The sequence below is a fragment of the Rattus rattus genome, chromosome 8 (assembly GCF_011064425.1).
Source record: "Rattus rattus isolate New Zealand chromosome 8, Rrattus_CSIRO_v1, whole genome shotgun sequence".
Classification (NCBI taxonomy): Eukaryota; Metazoa; Chordata; class Mammalia; order Rodentia; family Muridae; genus Rattus; species Rattus rattus.
The window spans coordinates 87,487,766-87,510,166 of NC_046161.1; the positions used below are offsets into that span (position 1 = coordinate 87,487,766).

Here is a 22,401-nt window from a genome sequence, read left to right on the forward strand (position 1 = left end):
TATACATCTATACAAGCAGCATGGTGTACGGTTTATTCTGGGTCTTTGTATTTTCATATGACTTTTTCATAATTTACCAATTTCTTCAAAAACTGTGCCTGGAATTTTCATAGATCACATTGGATGGAGTGTCTTCAACATTGCCCATGGACACAAATACCTTTCCATTTATTTAGTTCTAATTTTTCCCACTGATGTACCATTTACAGTACACAATCCTTAGACTGTTTTTTTGAACTTATTCCTACATTATTCTTTTTTATACTATTATTGATGAGGCTATGTTAATTTGTTGTTTTCAAAGAGCAGTTCTAACCTTGATCTTAGAGGTAGCCTTTCTGTCTTTTACAACAACGTTATTTTTAGCTATGGGTTTCAGTGTTCCCTATTTGGTGAGGAAACACTCTATTTTTTCAATTCTTATTTTTACCTAGGAAGAGCTAAATTTTGTTAAATATCTATTATTTTCTCTCTTCCTTTCCTTCCCTCCTTTCCTGTCCTGAGGATTAGTACCTCATACCCACCAGGCAAATAGTATACCACTGAACTATACCTACAGCCTTAGGTTCTTTTAGGAGAACTTGTTCATGTAGATGTTTCTGCAAGTGCATACAGACGCATGTGGGTCTGATAACAAGTATTTTCCTCGTTCTTCCTCCACCTTTTTCCTTAAACTTTTTGTTCCATTTATTCTGTGCGTATGTGTAGAAGTCAAGAGGACAGCTTACAGGAGTTGGTTCTTTTCCCTCATAGCAGCAAGGACCTTGACCCACTGAGCCATCTTACTGGGCCAACTACCTTTTTTGTTGTTATTGTTGTTGCTGGATTTGTTTTTACTTTTCAAGACAAGGTTTATTTTTGTGGCCCTGGCTGTCCTAGAACTTGCTCTGTAAACAAGGCTTGCCTCAAATTCACAGATCCACCAACCTCTGCATCCTGAATACTGGGATTAAAGGCTATCTGCCTTATATCTTAAGACAGGGTCGCTAACAAAATCTGGAGGTCTCTAGTGACTGGCCAATGAGCCTCAGAGATCTTCCTGTCTATCCTTCCTTCCTTCCTTCCTTCGTTCATTCGTTCCTTCCTTCCTTCCTTCCTTCCTTCCTTCCCCCAGAGCTTAGGTAACAGGCGCATGCCTTCAAGCCTACCTTGTACAGAGACTCAGATTCTCAGGCTTACGCAGCTGACGTATTCCTGCATGAGCCATCTCTCCACTCTGTCCCTACCCTTGATCCTTGATTCATTCTGTTTTTGCTGTATCTGTTGAGATGACTTAGCCTTTGCTCAATTCATCTGATGTGTCCAATTATATTCTCTATGCTGAGCAAACTTTGGGTTTTTTTAGGGTAAATCCTACTAGGTCATAGCTCATAATCAATTTGACATGCTTGAAGAGTCAGATTGCTAATATTTTTAGGGATTGTTTGCTTTGGTTTTGGTTTTTACACATGTATTCATAAGAGATATTTTTAATTCAGAGCTACTTGGTAACATTGGCCTCATAGAACTGAGATACAGTCCCTACTATATTTTGAAGAGTTTATTCCTCTTTAAGGATTTAATAGAAAACCACCTAGACTTGGGTCTTAGTTTTTTTTGTAGGAAATTTTGATTTTCTATTATTAACATATATTAATTATAGATTTAAATATGGTTACATATATTTCCATACATGCACACGAAAATCCAATCCTATTTTACCTACCCTCCCCATGTGTCAGCTAAAAATTGTATATTTAATGAAAATGCTGTAAAATTTTTCCTGAGATTGTATACACAGTGATATAGGTTACTATGTGGGTTTTATATCTCAACAAAGGCTTGCTAATCGTGTGTCCTATAATTTTCATTTCCTTTTTCATAAGGTTACTTCCTGTCCTGCCTTCTGCCCTCCTTCCCTCCCGTCTTCTATTGCCCCTTCTTTGTCCTCTTCCCTTGTCTCTGCTGTCCTCTCTTCTCACCTGTTTTTTGCTGCCAGCTGTGATTTTCATGGGTGTTGTTTAACACAGGCTCTCCCATAGCCCAGGCTGGTCAAAAACTCGCTCTGTACCTACAAATGACTTTGATGCTTACCCCCCTGTCCCCACTACCTAAATGCCTCGGTCACGAGCATGTATCACCACACCCAGACCTTTATTTTTTCCTCTCCACACTGGCTTAACCCGTCCAGTGGTAAGGAGTTGACAATGAGTGATAGAACAGTTATAGAACCTAGTGTATGAGATGCAGTAGGAGACTGCACACTACCTGCTGTCCTCTACGTCTCCTCCATCTATGCATCCTTCCATTGTCTTAGATAATCTCTCAAGTTTGCATTTCCCCCATTGTCCTGTAACTTCCCCTTAACAGGAATGGTAAAATGGTATACACCTGTACTCCCAGCATTCTGAGAATGGAATCAGGAGGACCCTGCCATAAGTTAAAGGCCAGCCTTGAGCTACATAATGATTTCCAGAACAAACCTGGATACAGAGCAAGACTCTGTCTCAAAATCAAACAATAAAACCTGAACTCAGATCCTCAGCACCTGTTGAAGCCAAGCGCCAGGACCCCCGTCTGTAATTCCACCACCGAGGGGACTTAGGGGTGGAGCCAGGCAGATCCCTGGAACTCATTGGCCTGCTAGTCTAACTGAGTGGAGTTTGTAAACTCCAGGTTCAATGAGAAGCCCTATCCAAAAAGCAAAAAGGGAAATAAGGAAGAAACCCATTGTTGACATCTGGAAGCCATGTCTATGTCTATGTCTATGTATATGTGTGTGTGCTTATGTTTATATGTATGATATATATGTTTATGTGCATGATATATATCATACATATACAAACATATAAACTCAAAACACTGTTTTGGGGGGATGGTTGGTTGGTATTTTTGTTTGAGTTTTGGTCACTGTGATTTTGACCCAGGGTTTCTCTGTGTAGCCCTGGCCTAGGCTGGCCTGGAACTCAGATCGGTCTGCCTCTGCCTCCACCTCCCCTCGGATTAAAGGTGCACACCACCACCACCCAACTTCAAAAATAAAACTTTTAAGAACTTTTTTATCTGTCTCTTGCTCTCCTTTTATCTAGCCAATCTAGTATATTGCTCATAATTTAATCTTACTAAATCATAATTCTGATCAGATTACCTTTCTGTGCTTCCTTGCCCATTGCTTACAACCTAATTCCATATGTCAATATCTTCCACATTATGGCTCACCTGCTCCTGTGGTTCTAGTGAACTCAGTATCCTTCCTTCACCTCTTGTAGAACTGACCCCATTACATTCCTTTCTGCTTTCATGTCTTTTCTCAAAATTGTTTTTTTCCCTAGAATTCTAAGCCTCCTCTTTTGTGCTTGGAGAAACCAACACCCTTCAATGCCCAATTCAGATGACCAAGCCCACTTACCATTCCCATCTGATTATCTGCAATTATCTTTCTCTGCCTCACCTGGATTATAAATTTCTTCAGTTCTTAGGTCTTCTCATTTAGGGCTCTGCTCAGTGGTAGAGCTCTTCCCTAGAATTACCAGCGCCTCGTTGTGATCTCAGCATTGACAGCAGGGAGAAGGGATGGGAAGAGGGCGGCACAGACACAGGAGGAAACTGCACACCTTGCAATCCTTCAGATGCTGTGTTTACTACAGTGGATAAGTGATGAGTTTAACTGCTGTTTAGTAAGCACTTTCACTTCCTGACCTTTCTGTTTTCTTGTCTCTAGTTAAGGAAGAATATAAGAGTCCTAAAGCTGAGTGTCAGAATCAAAAGTTGTCTAATAAACAGGTAATTTTTCTTTGACATTTTTTAATAGTCGTTGTATAGCATCTAGTGAATTTTGCAGCTTTTTCAACAGTCCATAAGGAATGCAGTAAAAGCTAGTCATTTGCAAGGATGGTTATATGGCTAGAATCCACAGTTCAGAATAGACACATCTGTCTTTTTTTTTTTTTTTTAGCACTTAAAGAGTTGGGTGGTCTTGAGCAATTCTTAACTACCTCAACTTCTTTTTCTCTAAAATAGAAATAAACTGTTGGTTACTTAGAGCTTTTCTCTGTATTACAAAATATGTGGGGGTATCTATTTGTACATACTGGTAGGTTATTTCTCCACCAGTGAAATGAGCCCATTCAAGCCAGATTAGAGTATCTTAAAGGCAAGTTTATTGGGAATTTGCTCTCTAGCAGGCGAGTTCACTGGCCCCATGGATTGAAGCCAGGGTAGTTACCATGGGGAGTGGGGCTGAGAAAGAGGGAAAAACTCAAGCAGAGAGAAGAAGAAGGCTGAGCAGGTAAGAGACCAAAATGTCTGGATTATATAGGGAAGAGTCTCTGAGGGAAGGACAACCCAGCCCCTAGGCTGGAAAATTCAGGGTTTGGGGCAGGGTATGCCAGGTAGGGACCGAGGGATGCGGAGAGAACCAGGAAGCCAGGTCTGCCTTGATGTGCAAAATTTGCACCTGGGTTCCTTGTCCCAGTCCTAAACCAAACATCCCAGCCTTTTGTTGACTGTGAATAAGTAAGGGACCCTGTGATCAGCCACAAGGACACCTTGCTGACATTAGGACGCAGTTTTGTCTATGAGATGTAGACAAAAATGTGGAATGTTGGCCAGGTCCAGGGAAAGCTGATTGTTTTCCTGCTGTCCAGGTTCCGTGGGACAGTCTGTGACTAGGAAAGTGCAGGCCCTGAAGTTAGGCCGTGAAGCAGTCTGTGAAGTTAGGACAAAGTACCTATGGGTAACTTTGGGGGACTTTCCTGGATGCAGGTTCTGAGAGAACACCTGGAACAGAAGATGGGAGTTTTGGGGAGGAAAAAATGTTAGTATATATTTGAAATCCTCAGGCCCATGGTCTTGGGAGTTGGAGTTGGGGATGGGGGGTGTCCCGGGACCAGGGAAAGGGAAATAGGTCCCACCCTCAGGAATGGGCAGGTAGGGAGGGAAACAGACTGTTAATTGACAGTACTTGTCATGAATCCATTTGACTGTGGGGGTGGATTCTAGTAGATTCCCTGAAGCTTCCAAGAATTAAGTTAATACACTGGTAATAAAGTTTAAAAAGTCAAACTGTATAGAGTTAGAATGGGGGAGCTGGGAGCATACATTTCTGTTGTTTTGCAGTCTCCAGTCTTTAATAAGGAGCATGTAGATGTGTTAGGTAAGAAGTATGATGTGCGTGATTATGTGTATCTTACGTGATTATGTGTAGATTACCATAATCTAGTAAGCATTTGTAATGGCTCTCTTGGGTTGGAGCATCCCTCCATGATGAGCACTTCTCTGCTGTGTGACAAGCCGTGCTTCAGTTTCTGACACTGCAAAAAAACAAAAAGGGGCCAGACTTGGGATCAAATATTTTTTAGACAAGTTGTCATATAGCATAAGTTGGCCTCTTAACTCACTTAGGCTAACCTTGAACTCCTCATCCTTGCATCTACCTCCAAAACAGTACTGAGATTAGAGGTGTGGGCCATTACACCCAGCCAAGATAATGTTTTAATGGTAAAATAAAATACATGAGTTTGAGAGAAATAACAGTACTGAAATTCAGTTAGGGTCTGGGGAGCTTCTGGGTCCTGTTTTCTTCTTGACCTTTAGGAAGAGGCTCCTGTCCTAAATTCTGATCTGTTAGAAAGAAAGAGATGTTTGTTTTATTTATTTATTTATTTATTTATTTATTTATTCCTTTATTTATTCATTCATTCATTCATTCATGATGTGCATGTTCTGCCAGCATGTACACTTGCACACCAGAAGAGGGTCCCAGATCCCATTACAGATGGTTGTGAGCCACCATGTGGTTGCTGGGATTTGAACTCAGGACCTCTGGAAGAGCAGTCAGTGCTCTTAACCTCTGAGCCATCTCTCCAGCCTATTTTCTCCTTTTAAGGTTGCTCATCCCATCATGAGAGTTCCACCTCATGACCTCATTTGAAGCTGGTTATCACCATTCAGGTGGGAGAACAAATATATACAAACCATATCATTGGTTATTATCTATATTCAAAATTGTAAGAAATCTAAATCTTACAGGTTAATAAAAATAATGATTATTTTCCCTATTCAAGTTATTAGTCCCTCTCTTCCCTTTTTTCTTTATGGCATTAAAAGAAAGCAGTTCTTGGGCCTGGGGAGTTGGCTCACTGGTTAAGAGCATTGCCTGCTGTGCCACAAGACCCCGGTTCAATTCCCAGCACCTACATGGCTGCTTATGTACATGGCATATACATGTAGACATACATGCAGGTAAAACACTACACAAATAGAGAGAATGCAGTACATAGAATGTTTTGCTGAATTTATGTAGAATATTATTAAATAGTAACATAAATTTACTAACACAAGAAACTTATTCTTTCATAGACTTCTGGAGCGTCTGCCAGATGTAATATTAAACTATTGAAGAGAAATGAAAGTCCAGGAACTTCAGAAGCCCAGAAGGTTGTAACCAGTTACCCAAATGCAGTTCATAAGGTAAGTAAATAAATAAACCCTTTATCCGCTGTCTCTTATCAAACTTGTACATCTAGGAAAATGGATGACTAAAAGTCAAATTTTTAGAGTAAAATCTAGCTTTTTACTACTTTCCACTTTTATCTTTACACATATTTGTTCTTTTAGCCTCACTCTGGAATTGAGAGCTTTTTAGCATCTTTGAATATCTCTAAGGAAAGTGAAGTACAATTACCTCATGGAGAGCCTCCAGATGAGGCACATCTGTCACCGCAGTCCTTTGCTATGGTTCGTATGTTCAATAGCCACATGTGCGCCCCATGGGTCTGTTCAAACCCTTTGTCTCCTCTTTGGTGCTACCTCACATCACTTCCATCATCATGTGAAGAAAGCCAGGATTGCTTTGAGCAGTTTAGCCATCCCTTTATGTTGTTTTGTGGGGGTTGTTTTTGTTTTCCCATTAGACCATAGAGCCCTGCTTTTTAAACACTGTTCTTGTTAAACAGGCTAAGTTAAATAGGGTTAAATAATACTTTGAAGTCTGAGTATACTTAAGCCTTTGGCCATCTAATTGTCTTAGATGAATTATGTAAACATCTTAATTTTTTTAAAGAATTATTTTATGTACATGAGTACACTGTAGCTGTCTTCAGACACAGCAGAAGAGGGCATCAGATGGTTGTGAGCTGCCAATGTGGTAGCTGAGAATTGAACTCAGGACCTCTGGAATGGACGCCCGTGCTCTTAACCACTGGGCCATCTCTCCAGCCCAAGCATGTTAATTTTTAACAGTGAGAACTCTTTTCAAAAGAAAGAGCAAAGGGGATAGAGCCCAATACTAGATAGAACGCTTATCTAGCTGCCTAAGGACAAACCTCAAAAAAAGAAATAAAACTCAGAAAATGAAGAATATGAATAAGCTACATACATCTAACATTTCTTCTCTTCTTGCCCATCTACCTATGATTGATTTTTCTAAAAAGAAAGGAACACGGATGCTTAAAGAAATTCTGAAAATTGATAGCCCTGACACAACAGACAGTAAGAATGATGTGAAAAAATTTGATAATGAAGTCATGGTTTCTTCTAGTAGAAGAGATGAACATGGACCCTCATCACATCCTAAGCCAAGTAAGAAGCTGGGTAAGTTAACCCTGTTACCAGTAATATCATTTCCAAAAGCTCGGTTCATGTGGTTCCTTTGGAAAAAACGTACATTCATTTATTTGTTTGGTGTGTGTGTGTGTGTGTGTGTGTGTGTGTGTGTGTGTGTGCGCGCGCGCGCGCGTGCGAGTTTATGCGTGCGATTAGCACACGTGTGGTGATCAGAGGATGATGGTGAGGAGTCAGTTCTCTCCTTCCGTTGGTTGTGTTTGTCCCAGACAGGTTACCAGGCTTGACAGCAAGCACCTTACCAATCGAGCCATCTCACCAAACCCATTTGTTCTTCTTAAAACTAGGGCCTGAAGAAGTAGCTCAACAAGTTAAGAATGCTTGCCCCAGGGCTGGAGAGATGGCTCAGCAGTTAAGAGCACTGACAGATCTTCCAGAGGACCCAAGTTCAATTCCTAGCAACCACATGGTGGCTCACAACCATCTCTAATGGGATCTGATAGCCACAGTGTAGTGGTATAAATAAATAAATCTTATAAAAACACAAACTTGCCACATGAAGACCAGCATTCACATACATAGCACCCATAAACAAGCCAAGTAGCCTGTGAGTACCTGTTATTCCAGCTACTGCAGAAGCAAAGAGGATTACTGAGTCTTGCTGTCTTCCAACCTCACCCTGCCTCAGAGGAATGGAATGGACAGTGATAGCAGAGAGTAACCACACATTGCCCTGAACTCCTGTACTCAGCAGGCAGAGGACTGGAGACATGGCTCAGGGATAGGAGAGTACACTACGCTTGCAAAGAACCAGACAGACTTGTGCTCCCAGGAACCCCATCCAGATGCAGCTCCAGTGGATCCAACACTGACCTCACACACTGCCCTCTTGCTCATAAACCCATACATAGACAGACAGAGACAGGCAGACACACACACACTGACCTCACACACCGCCCTCTTGCTCATAAACCCATACATAGACAGAGACAGGCAGACACACACACACTGACCTCACACACCGCCCTCTTGCTCATAAACCCATACATAGACAGAGACAGGCAGACACACACACACTTTAAAATAACCACAACAAGTATTTGAAAAATTAAGTAAACGTACCTACATTTTGGCCTGGCATGGTACCTCACACATGCAGTCTCTGCCCTTAGGAGCCTAATGCAGAAGAACTGCCAGGAGCCCAAGGCCAGCCTACACTGCATAATGAGTTCCTGCTCAGCTTTGGGTACATAGCAATACTCTATCTACAATTTAAAATAATGATGATAACTTTGATAATTTTTGTTATTTTGTTTTGCTTTATTTTTGTTTTTTTTTTCTTTAATCTTTTTAACATTTATTTATTTATATGAGTACACTGTTGGCTGTCTTCAGACACACCAGAAGAGGGTATCAGATCCCCCTATAGATGGTTGTGAGCCACCATGTGGTTGCTGGGAATTGATCTCAGAACCTGGAAGAGCAGTCAGTGCCCTTAACCACTGAGCCACCTCTCCAGCCCCCTTTAGTCTTTTTAAGACAGAGTCTCACTGTGACGTTCAAGCTCAGTGCTGGAATTGCAGGCATGGACCAGCCACCTTGCTTTGCTTGATTCATTTTCTGGTTGTTTTTTGTTTTGTTTTGAGACAGGGTCTCACAATGTACTTGTGGTACAGCTAACATACATCTCACTGTGTAGATAAGACTGGCCTTGAATTCATAGAGCTCCACCTCCCACTGTCTCCAAGTGCTGGAATTAAAGGCCTATGCCACCGTGCTTAGCTGAGAATAGCTTTTTAAGGCCAGGTTTGGTTATGTACACCTTTAATCCTAGCACTTGAGAACCTAAAACAGGAGTTCAAGGCTAGCCCAAGTTACACAGTTAAACTCAAACTTTTTTCTTGCTTATGTATGTAATTAAATATTTGTAAGCTTCCTATAACTTAAACTATTACAGATAAATGTGGAAGCCTTAAAAGAATATCACATCCTGCTTCCTTCATAGTGTACGTGCTAAATGAATTTTTAGCTTTTCTAACTATCTTTCCAATTTATACAGTGACCACAATCATTACAAATAACGTGTGCTATTAATATATAAACCAAATAGCACTGTCCAACCTGTCGTAGATGCTATCAATTGATACCAGTATTAAAATAACCAGTATTAAAACAGAAAAAGCTATAAATTCAATTAAAAAACATTACCAGGGATGTACTCTAGAAGTGACACTTGTAGTGTAGCATGGCTTGGGGCTGACAGTGCAAACAGATTGTTCCTGTGTCTTAGACCCTTATAGTTGATACTGCACTTATACAGTACTCTGACAAACTGCCCCGGGAGAATGCTTCCAACAAAACTGAATTTGAACAGAAGCTCTTCACAGTGTTGGGGGGAAAAAAGTTTTGAGTAATTCAGTCCGAAGTTATTAAGGATCAAAGTCTGGAACCAAAGCAGTGCCTGGCTCCAATATACACCAGTTGTCTTAGTCATGGTTTCCATTCCTGCACACATCTTGACCAAGAAGCAAGTTGGGGAGGAAAGAGTTTATTCAGCTTACACATTCACATTGCTGTTCATCACCAAAGGAAGTCAGGACTGGAACTCAAGCAGGTCAGGAAGCAGGAGCTGATGCAGAGGCCATGGAGGGATGTTTCTTACTGGCTTGCTTCCCCTGGCTTGCTCAACTTGCTTTCTTATAGAACCCAGGACCGCCAGCCCAGGGATGGCACCACCCACAATGGGCTGGGCCCTCATACCCTTGATCACTAATTGAGAAAATGCCTTACAGCTGGATCTCATGAAAGCATTTCCTCAAGGGAGGCTCCTTTCTCTGTGATTAACTCCAGCTTGTATCAAATCACTATTAAGCCTCAACCCTTACTTTCTTATTCACCCCCAAGATCTAAATAACTTTAAAAGTCCCACAGTCTTTACAGATTCTTACATATTAAAATTTCAATCCCCTTAAAATATCCAATCTCTTAAAATTCAAAGTATTCTTACATTTAAAGTCTCTTAACTGTGGACTCGACTAAAATCCTTTATTTCAAGAGGGAAAAATATCAGGGCACAGTCACAATCAAAAGCAAAATCAACTGTCCAATGTCTGGAATCTACTCACGATCTTCTGGGCTCCTCCAAGTGCCTGTGTCTCTTCTCTGGCTCTGCCCTCTCTAGCACGCTAAGCTCAGGGATCCACTCCACTGCCGATGCTGTTCTTGGTGATCATTCTATGGTACTGGCATCTACAATACACTGGAGTCTTCCGCTGCAGCTAGGCTTCTCCGATAACCTCTCATAGGCTGTCTTCATGGTGCCAAGCATCAAATCCTTTGCATGACCCCTTCAGTACTGGGCATCTGCAACTGAGACTACCACCAATGGCCTTCCATGGCTTCTCACGGTGCCAAGACTCAGCTGCTCTTCATGACCCCTTCATGCCTGCAAAACCAATACCACCTGGGTGACTTTTACACATAACCAAGTCCAGTGAGGCACAACCTTGCCTATCTCTGGAACACAGCTCCTTTGTGCTCTCAGAAAACACTTCCCAGAAGATTTCAACTCAGTAATGCTGGTCTCTTCTTAATCACCACTAATATCTTAGCTCCAGCTGACCAGCATCAATAGTGCCGGTAATGCAAAGGTTTCACTTTAGTAGTTTTGGTATCTTCTTAATCACAGCTGATTCTTCAGCCCCAGCTAACCAAAACCACAGAATCTTCACAATCAAAACAGCAATGACCTTGATTAAAGAAAGGACTGAAGGAGCTGAAGGGCTTTGCAACCCCATAGGAAGAACAACAATATCAACTAGCCACACACACCCCCTGCACCCCTAGAGCTCCCAGGGACTAAACCACCACACAGGGATGAACCCATGGCTCCAGCCGCATATGTAGCAGAGGATGGCCTTGTTGGGCATCAATGGGAGGAGAGACCCTTGGTCCTATGAAGGCTCGATGCCCCAGTGCCCCAGTGTAGGGGAATGTCAGGGTGGGGAGCGGAGAGGAAGTGGGTGGGTGGGTAGGGGTGCACTCTCATAGAAGCAAGGGGAAGGTGGAGGGGATAGCTAATTACCAGAGGGGAACCAGGAAAGGGGATAACATTTGAAATGTAAATTTAAAAATATCCAATTTAAGAAAAAAAAGGAGTTTTTAATCTTCCCTCTAAAATTTCGCAAGCCAGGCCTCCATCTTCTACACTGTTCTCAACATTACCTTGCAAGCTCCTGCAGAACATCTCACAGAGCTCTTCACACCCAATGGCTCTTCTAGCCCAAAGTTCCAAAGTCCTTCCACAGTCCTCCCCAAAACATGGTCAGGCTGTCACAGGAATACCTCACTATCCTGGCACCAATGTATGTCTTAGTCATGGTTTCCATTCCTGAATGAAACATCATGACAAGAAGCAAGTTGGGGAGGAAAGGGTTTATTCAGCTCACACTTCCACATCACCTTTGCTGTTCATCACCAAAGGAAGTCAGGACTGGAACTCAAGCAGGTGAGGAAGCAGGAGCTGATGCAGAGGCCATGGAGGGATGCTGCTTACTGACTTGCTTCCCCTGGCTTGCTCAGCTTGCTTGCTTATAGAACCCAGGACCACCAGTCCAGGGACGGCACCACCCACACTGGGCTGGGCCCTCCCCACTTGACCACTAATTGAGAAAATGCCTTACAGCTGATCTCATGGAAGCATTTCCTCAAGGGAGGCTCCTTTCTCTATAACTCCAGCTTGTGTCGAGTTGACACACAAAACCAGCCAGTATTCAGTACACCAATAAATATTGGATAATTAATAATAATAAGTTAATTAATAATTTAAAGACTATTAGAAGTCGAGTGTAGTGGCACATCTTTAATCCCAGCACTTGGAGACGAGCAAGTGGATCTCTGAATTCGAGTTGACACAGAGAGTTGCAGAACCTCCATGGTTACTTAGAGAAACCCCTGTCTTTAAAAAAAATTACATTTTTATGGTGAGATGTGATGACTTCCTTTTTTAGTGGAATTTTAAAAATATATTTATTTACTGTGGGGTGGAGTCATGCACATCTCATTCTATCATTTGGGAAGCAGAGGACACCTCATGGCAATCATTTTCCTTCCACTACCACGTGATTTTGGGAATCCAGTTCAGGTCTTCAGGCAGCAGATGGCTCTAACCACTGAACCATCCCACTGGCCCTCAAAAGCTAATAGAAATTGATTATATACTTATAATAATGACAGACTTGTTCCGGAAATAGATCAAAATAATTTTTAAGCAAAATGGATAAATTTCAATAACGAGTATATTTTACTTAATTTCGAAAATGTGAAGAACTTAAGTAGCTAAGACTCTAGCCTACGTTGTGCCAACTGGTTCTGCGACTTTGGGCAAGGTCACTTAACACCACTCCTCCTTTTGTTTTGCAAAATACTATTGAGAATTGAACTTGGGCCTCAAGCAAGCTAGACAAGTGACCTACTCCATATCCTATTTTACTTTGGTTTTTGAGATCTCATTAAGTTGTCCCGGTTGGCCTTGAACTCATGATCTTCCTGCCTCAGCTTCCTAAGTACCTAGAATTAGGGATCTGCACTTCCAGGCCCAGATGTTTAATCTCTTCTATGATTAATGCTTCAAGGCTCTTCTATAGCAGCCCAGTAGTAGTAGAGGGCCTAGATTCAGTCACCAGTTCTGCATAAGGGGTGGGGTGCTGGTGCACACTCATACTCTCATCCTGGGGAAGCAGAGGCAAGAGGATAAGGAGTTCAAGCCAGCCTGGACTATGTAACAAGTTTAAAGCTAATCTAAGTTTCATGAGCCCCAGTCAAAAGTAGGAAGTAGCTCTTGCCCTTACTCTGCTCTGCTCTCATCCCTTTGTCCCTGTCCCTTCTCTCCCTATCCCCTCACCTCCTTCCCTCCACGTGCTCATGACCGGCCTTGTTTCTCCCCTCTTCTATTCTTCTCTCATTAAACCTTTCCATGTGGGGGAGTGAGGAGGAGAGGAGGTAGGAAGAAGCAGGTAGATATGGTAGCACACCTCTATATCACAGAACTCTGGAAATAGTCGGATAGATCTCTGTGAGTTTGAGGGCATCATGGTCTACATAATAAACTCTAGGTCATACATAGTGAGAGAACTTGTCTCAAAAAGGGGGGGTGGATTAATTCTTCATTGGAGTTCACTTTTGTTCAGGTGTGCTCCATTATACCCAGTTTTAAAATATTTATCTTGGTAATTATCATTTATAAACTGTAGCCATCTACATTTATTCTTGGTAATTATTTCTTAACCTTTTCTCTTGGTTTTTGGAGACAGAATCTTATTTTGTATTTCAGACTAGCTCTGGTTGAGGTTTACAGTTATAAACCACCTTGCCCGATCTGTTGTGTTTTAACCATTTAGTACTTTGCTTTTTTATCTCCTATAAAACTGTAATACCTGCTGGCTTGGTCACTGTTCTATTGCTGCGAAGAGACCTCCATGACCGTGGCAACTCTTATAAATAGCTGTGGGCTTGCCTAACAGTTTCAGAGGTTTAGTCCCTAATCCTCACGGTCCCACACATGGCTCTGACAGTGGCTGACAGAGACTGAGCCTGTCCTGAGCTTCTGAAACCCACCTCCAGAGACATTTTTCCTTCAACAAGGCCACCCCTCCTAACCTTTCTAATCCTCTCAAACAATTCACTCCCTGGTGACTAAACATTCAAATGTATGAGCTGAGGGGACATTCTGACTCACACCAGCACGGCTGGACAGGACATTGGTTCATTAATGTGGACATCCCCTTTGCTTTCTTGATAGCAAGCCATGTGAGCCAGCCTCACAGTACTAATGAATACCAGAGTGTGGACAGTGTGTGCTGGCCAGGCCACATGCCTCCTGTGTCCACACCAGTTACTGAACTCTCTCGAATTTGTTCCCTTGTTGGAATGCCACAACCGGATTTCTCCTTTCTGCGGACAACACAGGTAGAGTATACTGCATTTGATGTCTACACAAATATAAATTTTAACTGAGCATAATTAACTGGAAATCTTTAGTTAAAGAAAAAGTAGAATGGTGTGGAGGTTGGTTTTTTTTTTTGGGTTTTTTGGGGTTTTTTTTGCGTTTGTGTGAGTGTACCTACAGTTGTGGTTTTGTTTGTGCTTTGGGAAGTTGTTGCTGTTTTTCAACAGCACTAGGATTTGAACTCAATGTAGAGGCCCATACATAACAACAGAATAGATGAGCTCAGTGACAGAACCACCTGATCAGAAGTGAACAAAACCATTAAATAGGCATTTCTTTCTTCCTATTTTTTTATTTATTTATTCTTACTATTTTTTTGTTATTGGATATTTTTATTTACATTCCTAATGCAAAAAGGTAATATAGCCAGACATCACAATACATATCTATCATCCAACGCTGGAGGCTGACAGCAGTCTGGCTACATAATCAAGAGCTTGTCTCCAGGCTCTGGAGAGATAGCTCGGTGGTTGAGCGTGCTCTCTGTCTGTTCTTCTCCCCACATGATGCACAGACATATAAGCAGACAAAACACACGCACCAAAGTAAAGAATTGTCTAAAAGAGCCTATCTCCAAACACTGTTTTTTGAATAGAATTATAATGTGCTACAGCAATTCCTGTATTTCTCAATATATATCCAAAAGAGAACTGAGTCTTACAGGGCAGTGGTGTGCACTTCTTTAATCTAGCACTGAAGGCAGAGGCAGGCAGATCTCTGACTTCAAGGCCATCCTGGTCTATAGAGTTCCAGCACCACCAGGGCTACACAGAGAAACCCTGTCTGGGAAAAAAAAAATAAAACTACATCTGAAGAAAGTTTTACATTCATAATGGCCTGGTTTGTAGAAGATGAAGCATAGACGTCTACATAACAAACATTTTTTTGAAAGAAGTCTACATTAAGGTGTAGTTAATAAGCAAAGTTTGATATAGCTCAAACTGTGGGTCTTACTCAACTTTAAAAGGACATTGTAATGCACTGCCGTGTGAGTGACCCATAGACATCATACTTAGTGAAGCAAACCACATGTCTGACATACCTAAATAGTGGTTTCCCTGGCTTGAATAGGGGAGGGAATTGTTGACTGATGAGTGTAGAATTAGGGTTTCCTTTTTTCTTGATTGGTTGGTTGGTTTTGGGGGTTTGATTGGTTTTTGGTTTGGTTTGGTTTTGGGGGGTGGGGGTGAAACAGGTTTTCCTTGTGTAGTTTTGACTGTCCTAGAATTCACCCTGTAGACCAGGCTGGCCTCAAACTCAGAGATCCGCCTGCCTCTGCTGGGATTAAAGGCATGCACCACCACTGCCCAGCTTAGAATTAGGTGTATAAAATAAAAAGATTTCTGGATATAGATGGTAATAACGCATATACACATTATTAATATGTGTAATACCACTGAATTGTATTCTTGAAAAATGGTTAAGATGGTAAATTTAATGTTACATGGTTTTTAGGGGGAGGGGGGCAGTTTGGAATCAGTGGCAAACTCTGAGTTTGAGGCCAGCCTGTTCTACATAGAAAGTTACAGCACTATGGGACTACATAGAGAGACCTTGATCTTCTTGTTGTTTGGTTTGGCTTTTTGTTTTTTAAGGAAAGAAAGATAAGGCACAATTCTAAAAATTTTCCTGGAAACTTAAAACTTAGATGAGATTATCCTGATGTTAGTCCCAGGCTTAAGAGAGGAACTTCAAGGGGTTGGGATTTGGCTCAGTGGTAGAGCGCTTGCCCTAGCAACTGCAAGGCCCTGAGTTTGGTCCCCAGCTCCGGAAAAAAAAAAAAAAAAAAAAAGAGGAACTTCAGTTCCTAGACAGATAATCTTATGGAAATCTATATTTTCTTTTTTAGACAATGACAGTTTGTCAGGTGAAGTTGTCTAATGGCTTGCTGGTGCATGGGCCTCAGTGCCACTCTGAGAGCGAGGCCAAGGAAAGAGCCGCACTCTTCGCTTTACAACAGCTGGTAAGAGTCCTTCATGCGCCCTAAGTCTAAAAGTTTAAAATTGGGGTGTGTGTGTGTGTGTGTGTGTGTGTGTGTGTGTGTGTGTGTGTCTATGTGTGTCTGTGTGTGTGCGTGTGTATGCATACAGAGACCAGAAGAAGGAAGCCAGATCCCCTGGATTTGGAGTTGTAGGCGTTGTGAGCTGCCCACCCGCATGCCGAGAATCAAACTTCCATCCTCTCAGAGTAGCAAGTGCTCTTAACCACTGAGCTCTCCCTCCAGTCTGCCTATTAGACTTTTAATTAGTCTCTACAGAAAGAAAAGTCTTGTTGTTTTGTCTCACTACTTTTAAATACTCCATAGGGCTCCTTGGGTGTGAATTTTCCTTTGCCTCCACCAATATTTACAAATTATCCTCCTGCGGTACCACCTGGAGCTGTCCCTCCTGTCTTTCCCCAACCTACTGGTAAGGTGTTTGCTTTTCTAAGTATTTATCCCTCAGTTCTTATTTCTCTAAATTCTTTTAAGAACCACATTTTGTTGGTGTTTTGGGAGGAGCTAAATTACATTTACTGTGTGTATGCATACATCGACATGTACCGTTTTTGTGGTTTGGGATTTGATTTTTTTTTTTTTTTTAAGGCAGTGTCCTTATGTAACCCAGATTAGTTTTGAATTTCTAGTTTCTACCTCACTCAATCTTCTGAGTGTTAAGATTAAAGTATACCCACTCTACCGAGTTAAAGAACTATCTTTAAAAATCAAAAAACTTTACAACTTGTAGTTACCTTTTCTTCTCACCCAAACTCTGTTAAATAATAAGAAATTTTAAAACGAAACCTCTTGAGCATAAATAGATAAAAGAAGCATCAGCAGACTAGAAGTTTGAAAGCAGCCAATACTGGTGGTGTTCGCCTTTAATCCCAGCACTCACAAGGCAGAGGCAGGCAGATCTCTGAGTTTGAGGCCAGCCTGATCAACAGAGTGAGTTCCAGGACAGCTAGGGCTACACATAAACCTTGTCTCAAAGAAAAACAGAGAGAGAAGGAAGGATGGAGCTGAAGACACTGGCAGTGAATGAAACAGTTGGAGGACATAGTGAGAAATACTGAACCAGAGTAAATCAAAACTCAGGACAAACACAGAATCGTGTAGCTCCATGTCCAGTGTCTGATGACTCCAGCTTGACTGCCTGCAGCGTTCTCTCTCAAACTGGTTCTACTCCATGTGTGCAGTGTTCCTTGGCAAATGTCTCACGACTGTGATCTCTAACATCATGGAGTCTCCACCAGAACTCAGACTTCATTACCATAGCTATACATGATGGCCTCTTACAGGCTCCTTACAGGGACAGGGACACCCCCGCCCCTGCCATGCATTGTCTGGCCTCTGGGGCTCGCCTACTCTTGCATCTTCCATGCCCAGGGAGCAGACCCATACTCCTTCCAGCACTTTAGTGCAGCTGTCCTGAGCTACAGCAATTGCTTTCTAGAAACAAGCTGCTCTTCGGGACTGTTCTACAAGGTGGAGGTTTAGCTAGGTAGGATGTTCTCCTATGGCACTTTTCCCATTGTTCCAGGGCAGAGCAGATCTCTCCTTGATGGTGCTAATCTCCTTAACCATTACAGCCTCTTTTAGCATATGCCATCTCCGGACTGCATGTTTCCATTTCTTTCTGTCCCACTTGCTCTTTGTTATTGTAGAGCTGGGTGCGACTTATCAATAAGAGTCATAACATAGACTCTGTGGTCTTAAAGTTCTTTGGCCAGAGAAATTGGTCTTTTCACTTAGCCTCATGTCAATTCTCAGGACATGGGCAGAAAACAATGAGACTGTTTACAAAACTCACACACTGTCTGTACTCCCTCTCAAACATGAGGCAGGCCTCTATCTTCTGCATCACTCTCTTCACTGCTATCTTCTAGAACGGCCCATTAAGCTCTGGTAATGGCACTCAGCCACTTTTCTAGTCTAAACTTGAACAGTCCTCCACATTCTCCAAAGTACAGCACAGCCAGGTTCTTCACAGCAACATCCCCACTCCTGGTACCAATTTCTGTACCAGTTACTTTTCTGTTGCTGAGATAACATACCACAGGAGGAATCCATAATGGAAGCAGAGGCATGGTAACAGATGACTGAAGCAGAAAGCCAACATGAGAGGTCAGGAATGCAAATGCAGAGCAGAGAGAGAAAACAGGAAGTGGGGTGAGACTATAAACTCAAAGCCAGTTCCCAGGGGCATCTTCCTCAACAAGACTATCTGCTAAAGATGTCGTAAGTTTCACAAACAGCACCACCATCAGGGCACTGTATTCAAATACCTGCACCTAGGATGACATTTCTCATTTAAACTATCACAGTTGTTGATTTAAAATGGTCAAAGGATGGTAAAAACTAGAAAATAAGAAATAACAAAAAATTAATATTGTGCACAGATCAACAACCCTTATTATTGGCAACTCCAGAGAAGTAATGAGTTAAAGGAAGGAAGGGAGAAGGAAACTTAAGATTTCTTAGAATTAAAGGATATGTGTCTCTAGACTTAAAAGGAACAAAATTATAAGAAAGAAAAAATGTATTGCTTTTGAAATTCAAAATACCAGGACCAGAGACATGGCTCGGGAGGTAAAGGCATTTGCTGCAAAGCCTGGCAGCCTGAGTTAAATCCTATGCCCCACATTGTGGACGAAAAGAACTGAGCCCCACAAATTGTCTTCTGATCTCCATATAAAGATTTCTGAGATCTCAAGAGTCTGGCTTACTGGATTTTAGTCACACTGACAAGGGGTCTGCATTTCACCAGTGCTTCAAGTAGCTCAGAGAGACAAAGAGTTTTAGGAATCAGCAGTTCAGTGTGCTTCCAAGAGCCCCCCCAAAAATGTCCTTGAATTACAGTACTAGAATAGAGAAAGAAATTACCTGTACAATTAAAGTGATTACATTACAAATTTTGAACTTTGGGGCTTATTATATGCTATGCTCACTCTGTAAACTACTTAGCATTCGATAAGGTGAGAGCCTTGTGATCTGTCTTTGCTCCCAGACCTTTCTTAAGGTGTCACTTCAAGTACATGTATGTGGCCATGAAACAAACAAATAGGATTTTGAGAATAAGGAAGGCCAGAGTTCTTCTTAATCCACAGCACTTGAGACTAGCGAGCCAGGGTCTTCTGAAGGAACGGAAGTGATTCCATAGCCAAGTCCAGCTCCCTCCAACTCCCATAATCACAACCATTCCTAAAGGCCATGTCAGCATGGGTGTCACTGTCCTCTGCAGGTCAACATCAGGATGACCGCATTTCTGTAGAGTTCATGGTTCTAAGAAAGAAGCCCAGGGCTGATGGATAAAGCACGCAAGAGCTGTTACGGTTGCCACCTGAGGTAGAGAACCTACAAGGGGCTGGCAGAAAGGAGCCTTAACTCTCTGGATATTGGTATTTTACAGCTAATATGATGCCTTCATCGTCTCATCTCTTTGGCTCAGTGCCATGGAGACCACCAGTGCCAGTTCCTGGGAATGCCTACCACTATCCTTCATATCCTGCAACCATGCCCTTGGCTGGAGGAATGCCAGGTGGAGTGCACAATCAGTTCATACCTCTGCAGGTGAGGGCTGGAAGGAAAAGTATAGTTTTTAGCAGTGTTGCTTTTTTTTTTTTTCTTTCTTTTTTTTTTTTTTTTTTTTTGTATTCAGAACAAAACTGCTGATAAAAACTTTAGTTAGTTTTTACCAATACTGACTAGAAATATTGTGTGTATGAACTAGGCTGGTCTCTCTGGTCTGAATTTATATTCTAAAAAGTAATACTTAGTGTAGCAAGTACAAATATTTTTTAAAGATTTATTTTGGTTTAATTATGTCCAGGGAGGGAGGCTATGTTCACCAAGTTGAGGTGCTCCAGAAAGCCAGAGGTGCTGGATCCCCTGAAGCAGAGTTACAGGCCAGCAGACGTGGGTGCTGGGACCCAATTTTGGACCCCCCGAGCTATCTCCTTAGCCCCTATAAGAAATACCGTGTTGCTATTAGTAAGTGGACATCAAAATCAGCAGTGATTAGCAAGTATCCATGGCCTAGTTTATGGTATTTTCTGACACAAGCTCTGTATGTGTGTCTAGATTGCTAGATTTATTAGTTAATAATGCTTTTATTCCTCAAAGGTTACAAAAAAAAGAGTTGCAAACAAAAAGAATTTTGAGAATAAGGAGGCCCAGAGTTCTCAAGCCACACCACTTCAGACTAACAAGCCAGGGTCTTCCGAAGCCACCAGAATGACTCCACAAGAAGGTTCACCAGCGTCTTCAGCGTCCTCTCAGGCTACCCAGCCTGTGTCTTCTCACGTTGAAACTGCATCCCAAGGCCATGTCGTGTCCCACCAGAGGTCAGCTCCAAGCTCCTCAAGAAGGAAATCAAGAAAATTGGCTGTCAACTTTAGTGTTTCTAAACCTTCTGAATAAATTTGGTACCTGGGAATTTATTTCTTTTATCTCCATCTACCTTTTGATAAATTGATATCTATGTATCAAAAATGTACTATTTTAGGATGTTTAGATTTGATATTTTTTATTTTTAAGTTATTAGGCACTTTTCATGCTATTTAAGACTATATATCAAATTGTGCACTTTAAATATGTGCAATTTGTTGTACATCAGTGATACCTCAATAAAGCTGTAAAAAAGAGAAAATTAAATCTTGTATTAAAATAAATATCAAAGTGGTAATAACCTATGAACATCGTGCTTGAGAGGCTGAGACAGAAGGATTGCCATATATTCAGGGTTAGCCAGGGCCTACATACTGAGTTCCTGGCCGGCCTGAGACCTTGCTTCAAAACCCAAAACCTACAGTGACTATGAGTGGGCTAAGCGCTAAGATGTACCACTCCAACCATTGGCTTCCTCATGGGGTCCTTGGACCATAAACTAGTCATTGACCTGATGACAAGCTTTTTTACACTATTATTGAGGGATAACTAAATGCAGCATGAATTGGGCCGCGTAATTTCCTAATGTGGGTTTTATTTGTTTGTAATGATGGCGCTACATGACTGGAGAGTGGCGGGTACTCTGTTCAGGGCAGTCTGAGGCCACAGTCAGGCCCTCAGATGCTGCAGAGCCAGCACGCGCCGCCATGGAGCTGGCTGTGGAGCTCTGCTGCTTTGTTCTAACTCTTGTACCAAAGCAACTTCAGAAGACTCCAGAGCATTTGTCTGACTGCTTCAAACTAGGAATAGCAATCTAGAGTTGAAAAATAATGAATTTTTTAGACTATTCAAGAACCAGCATTCAGAATTTGTAACCTTTGAGGAATAAAAGCATTATAAAATAAATAAAATTAAGTTTCAAAATCTACAGGGTACAGTGATTATAAATCAGTCTTTAAATAGAGTACAGTACAGGACATTAATCACTGTTCTTTTTCAGGCTTCTTGGGTTATATTTGCTTTGTTGATTTTCTCCTTAGAGACTGGGTCTTGCTGTGTAGTCCTGGCTGGCCTGGTGCTCATGGCAACCCTCCACATTCTGAGATCCCAGCCGTGCGTCCCCACACCCCTCGTGTGGCTTTTCTCTGCTTACTTCACATATGTGAAAACCAATTGTGCATCTATGTGTAGAGCTTCCTGGGACTGGTAAAAATGTAAACTTTTTAAAAATTCCAAGATGTCTTTTTTGTGTGGACATTATCTACTGCCCGTCCCATTCTGGCTGTGCATTTTACCACCTGTGAACTGCTCGGTGATGTCACATTTTGTCTCTGCATGTCACTCATGGACGACGCGTGTTTTTCACACTGTTGAAATGATTTAGAATTTTTGAAATTTTCTCAAGGACATCAGGGCGTGCATTTGTATATAACATATTTATCTTTTAGTTTTGTGATATGCTTATATTTTTAAAAGAGTAAAATGA

At 41.8% G+C, this 22,401-nt stretch overlaps 1 protein-coding gene across 1 annotated transcript in view; it reads left to right on the top strand.

Annotated features, from left to right (window-relative positions):
* Xrn1 (5'-3' exoribonuclease 1) overlaps positions 1 to 21,182 on the top strand; it is a 100,894-nt gene extending 79,712 nt beyond the window's left edge. Inside the window, exons 35-43 of the mRNA XM_032911501.1 lie at positions 3,701 to 3,762; positions 6,340 to 6,450; positions 6,598 to 6,717; positions 7,413 to 7,572; positions 14,342 to 14,508; positions 16,398 to 16,511; positions 16,854 to 16,956; positions 19,939 to 20,099; positions 20,652 to 21,182. Coding sequence (XP_032767392.1) covers positions 3,701 to 3,762; positions 6,340 to 6,450; positions 6,598 to 6,717; positions 7,413 to 7,572; positions 14,342 to 14,508; positions 16,398 to 16,511; positions 16,854 to 16,956; positions 19,939 to 20,099; positions 20,652 to 20,948 — 1,295 coding nt within the window. The 3' untranslated portion in view covers positions 20,949 to 21,182. The remainder of the gene's footprint in view (positions 1 to 3,700; positions 3,763 to 6,339; positions 6,451 to 6,597; positions 6,718 to 7,412; positions 7,573 to 14,341; positions 14,509 to 16,397; positions 16,512 to 16,853; positions 16,957 to 19,938; positions 20,100 to 20,651) is intronic.
* The last annotated feature ends 1,219 nt before the right edge of the window (positions 21,183 to 22,401 follow it).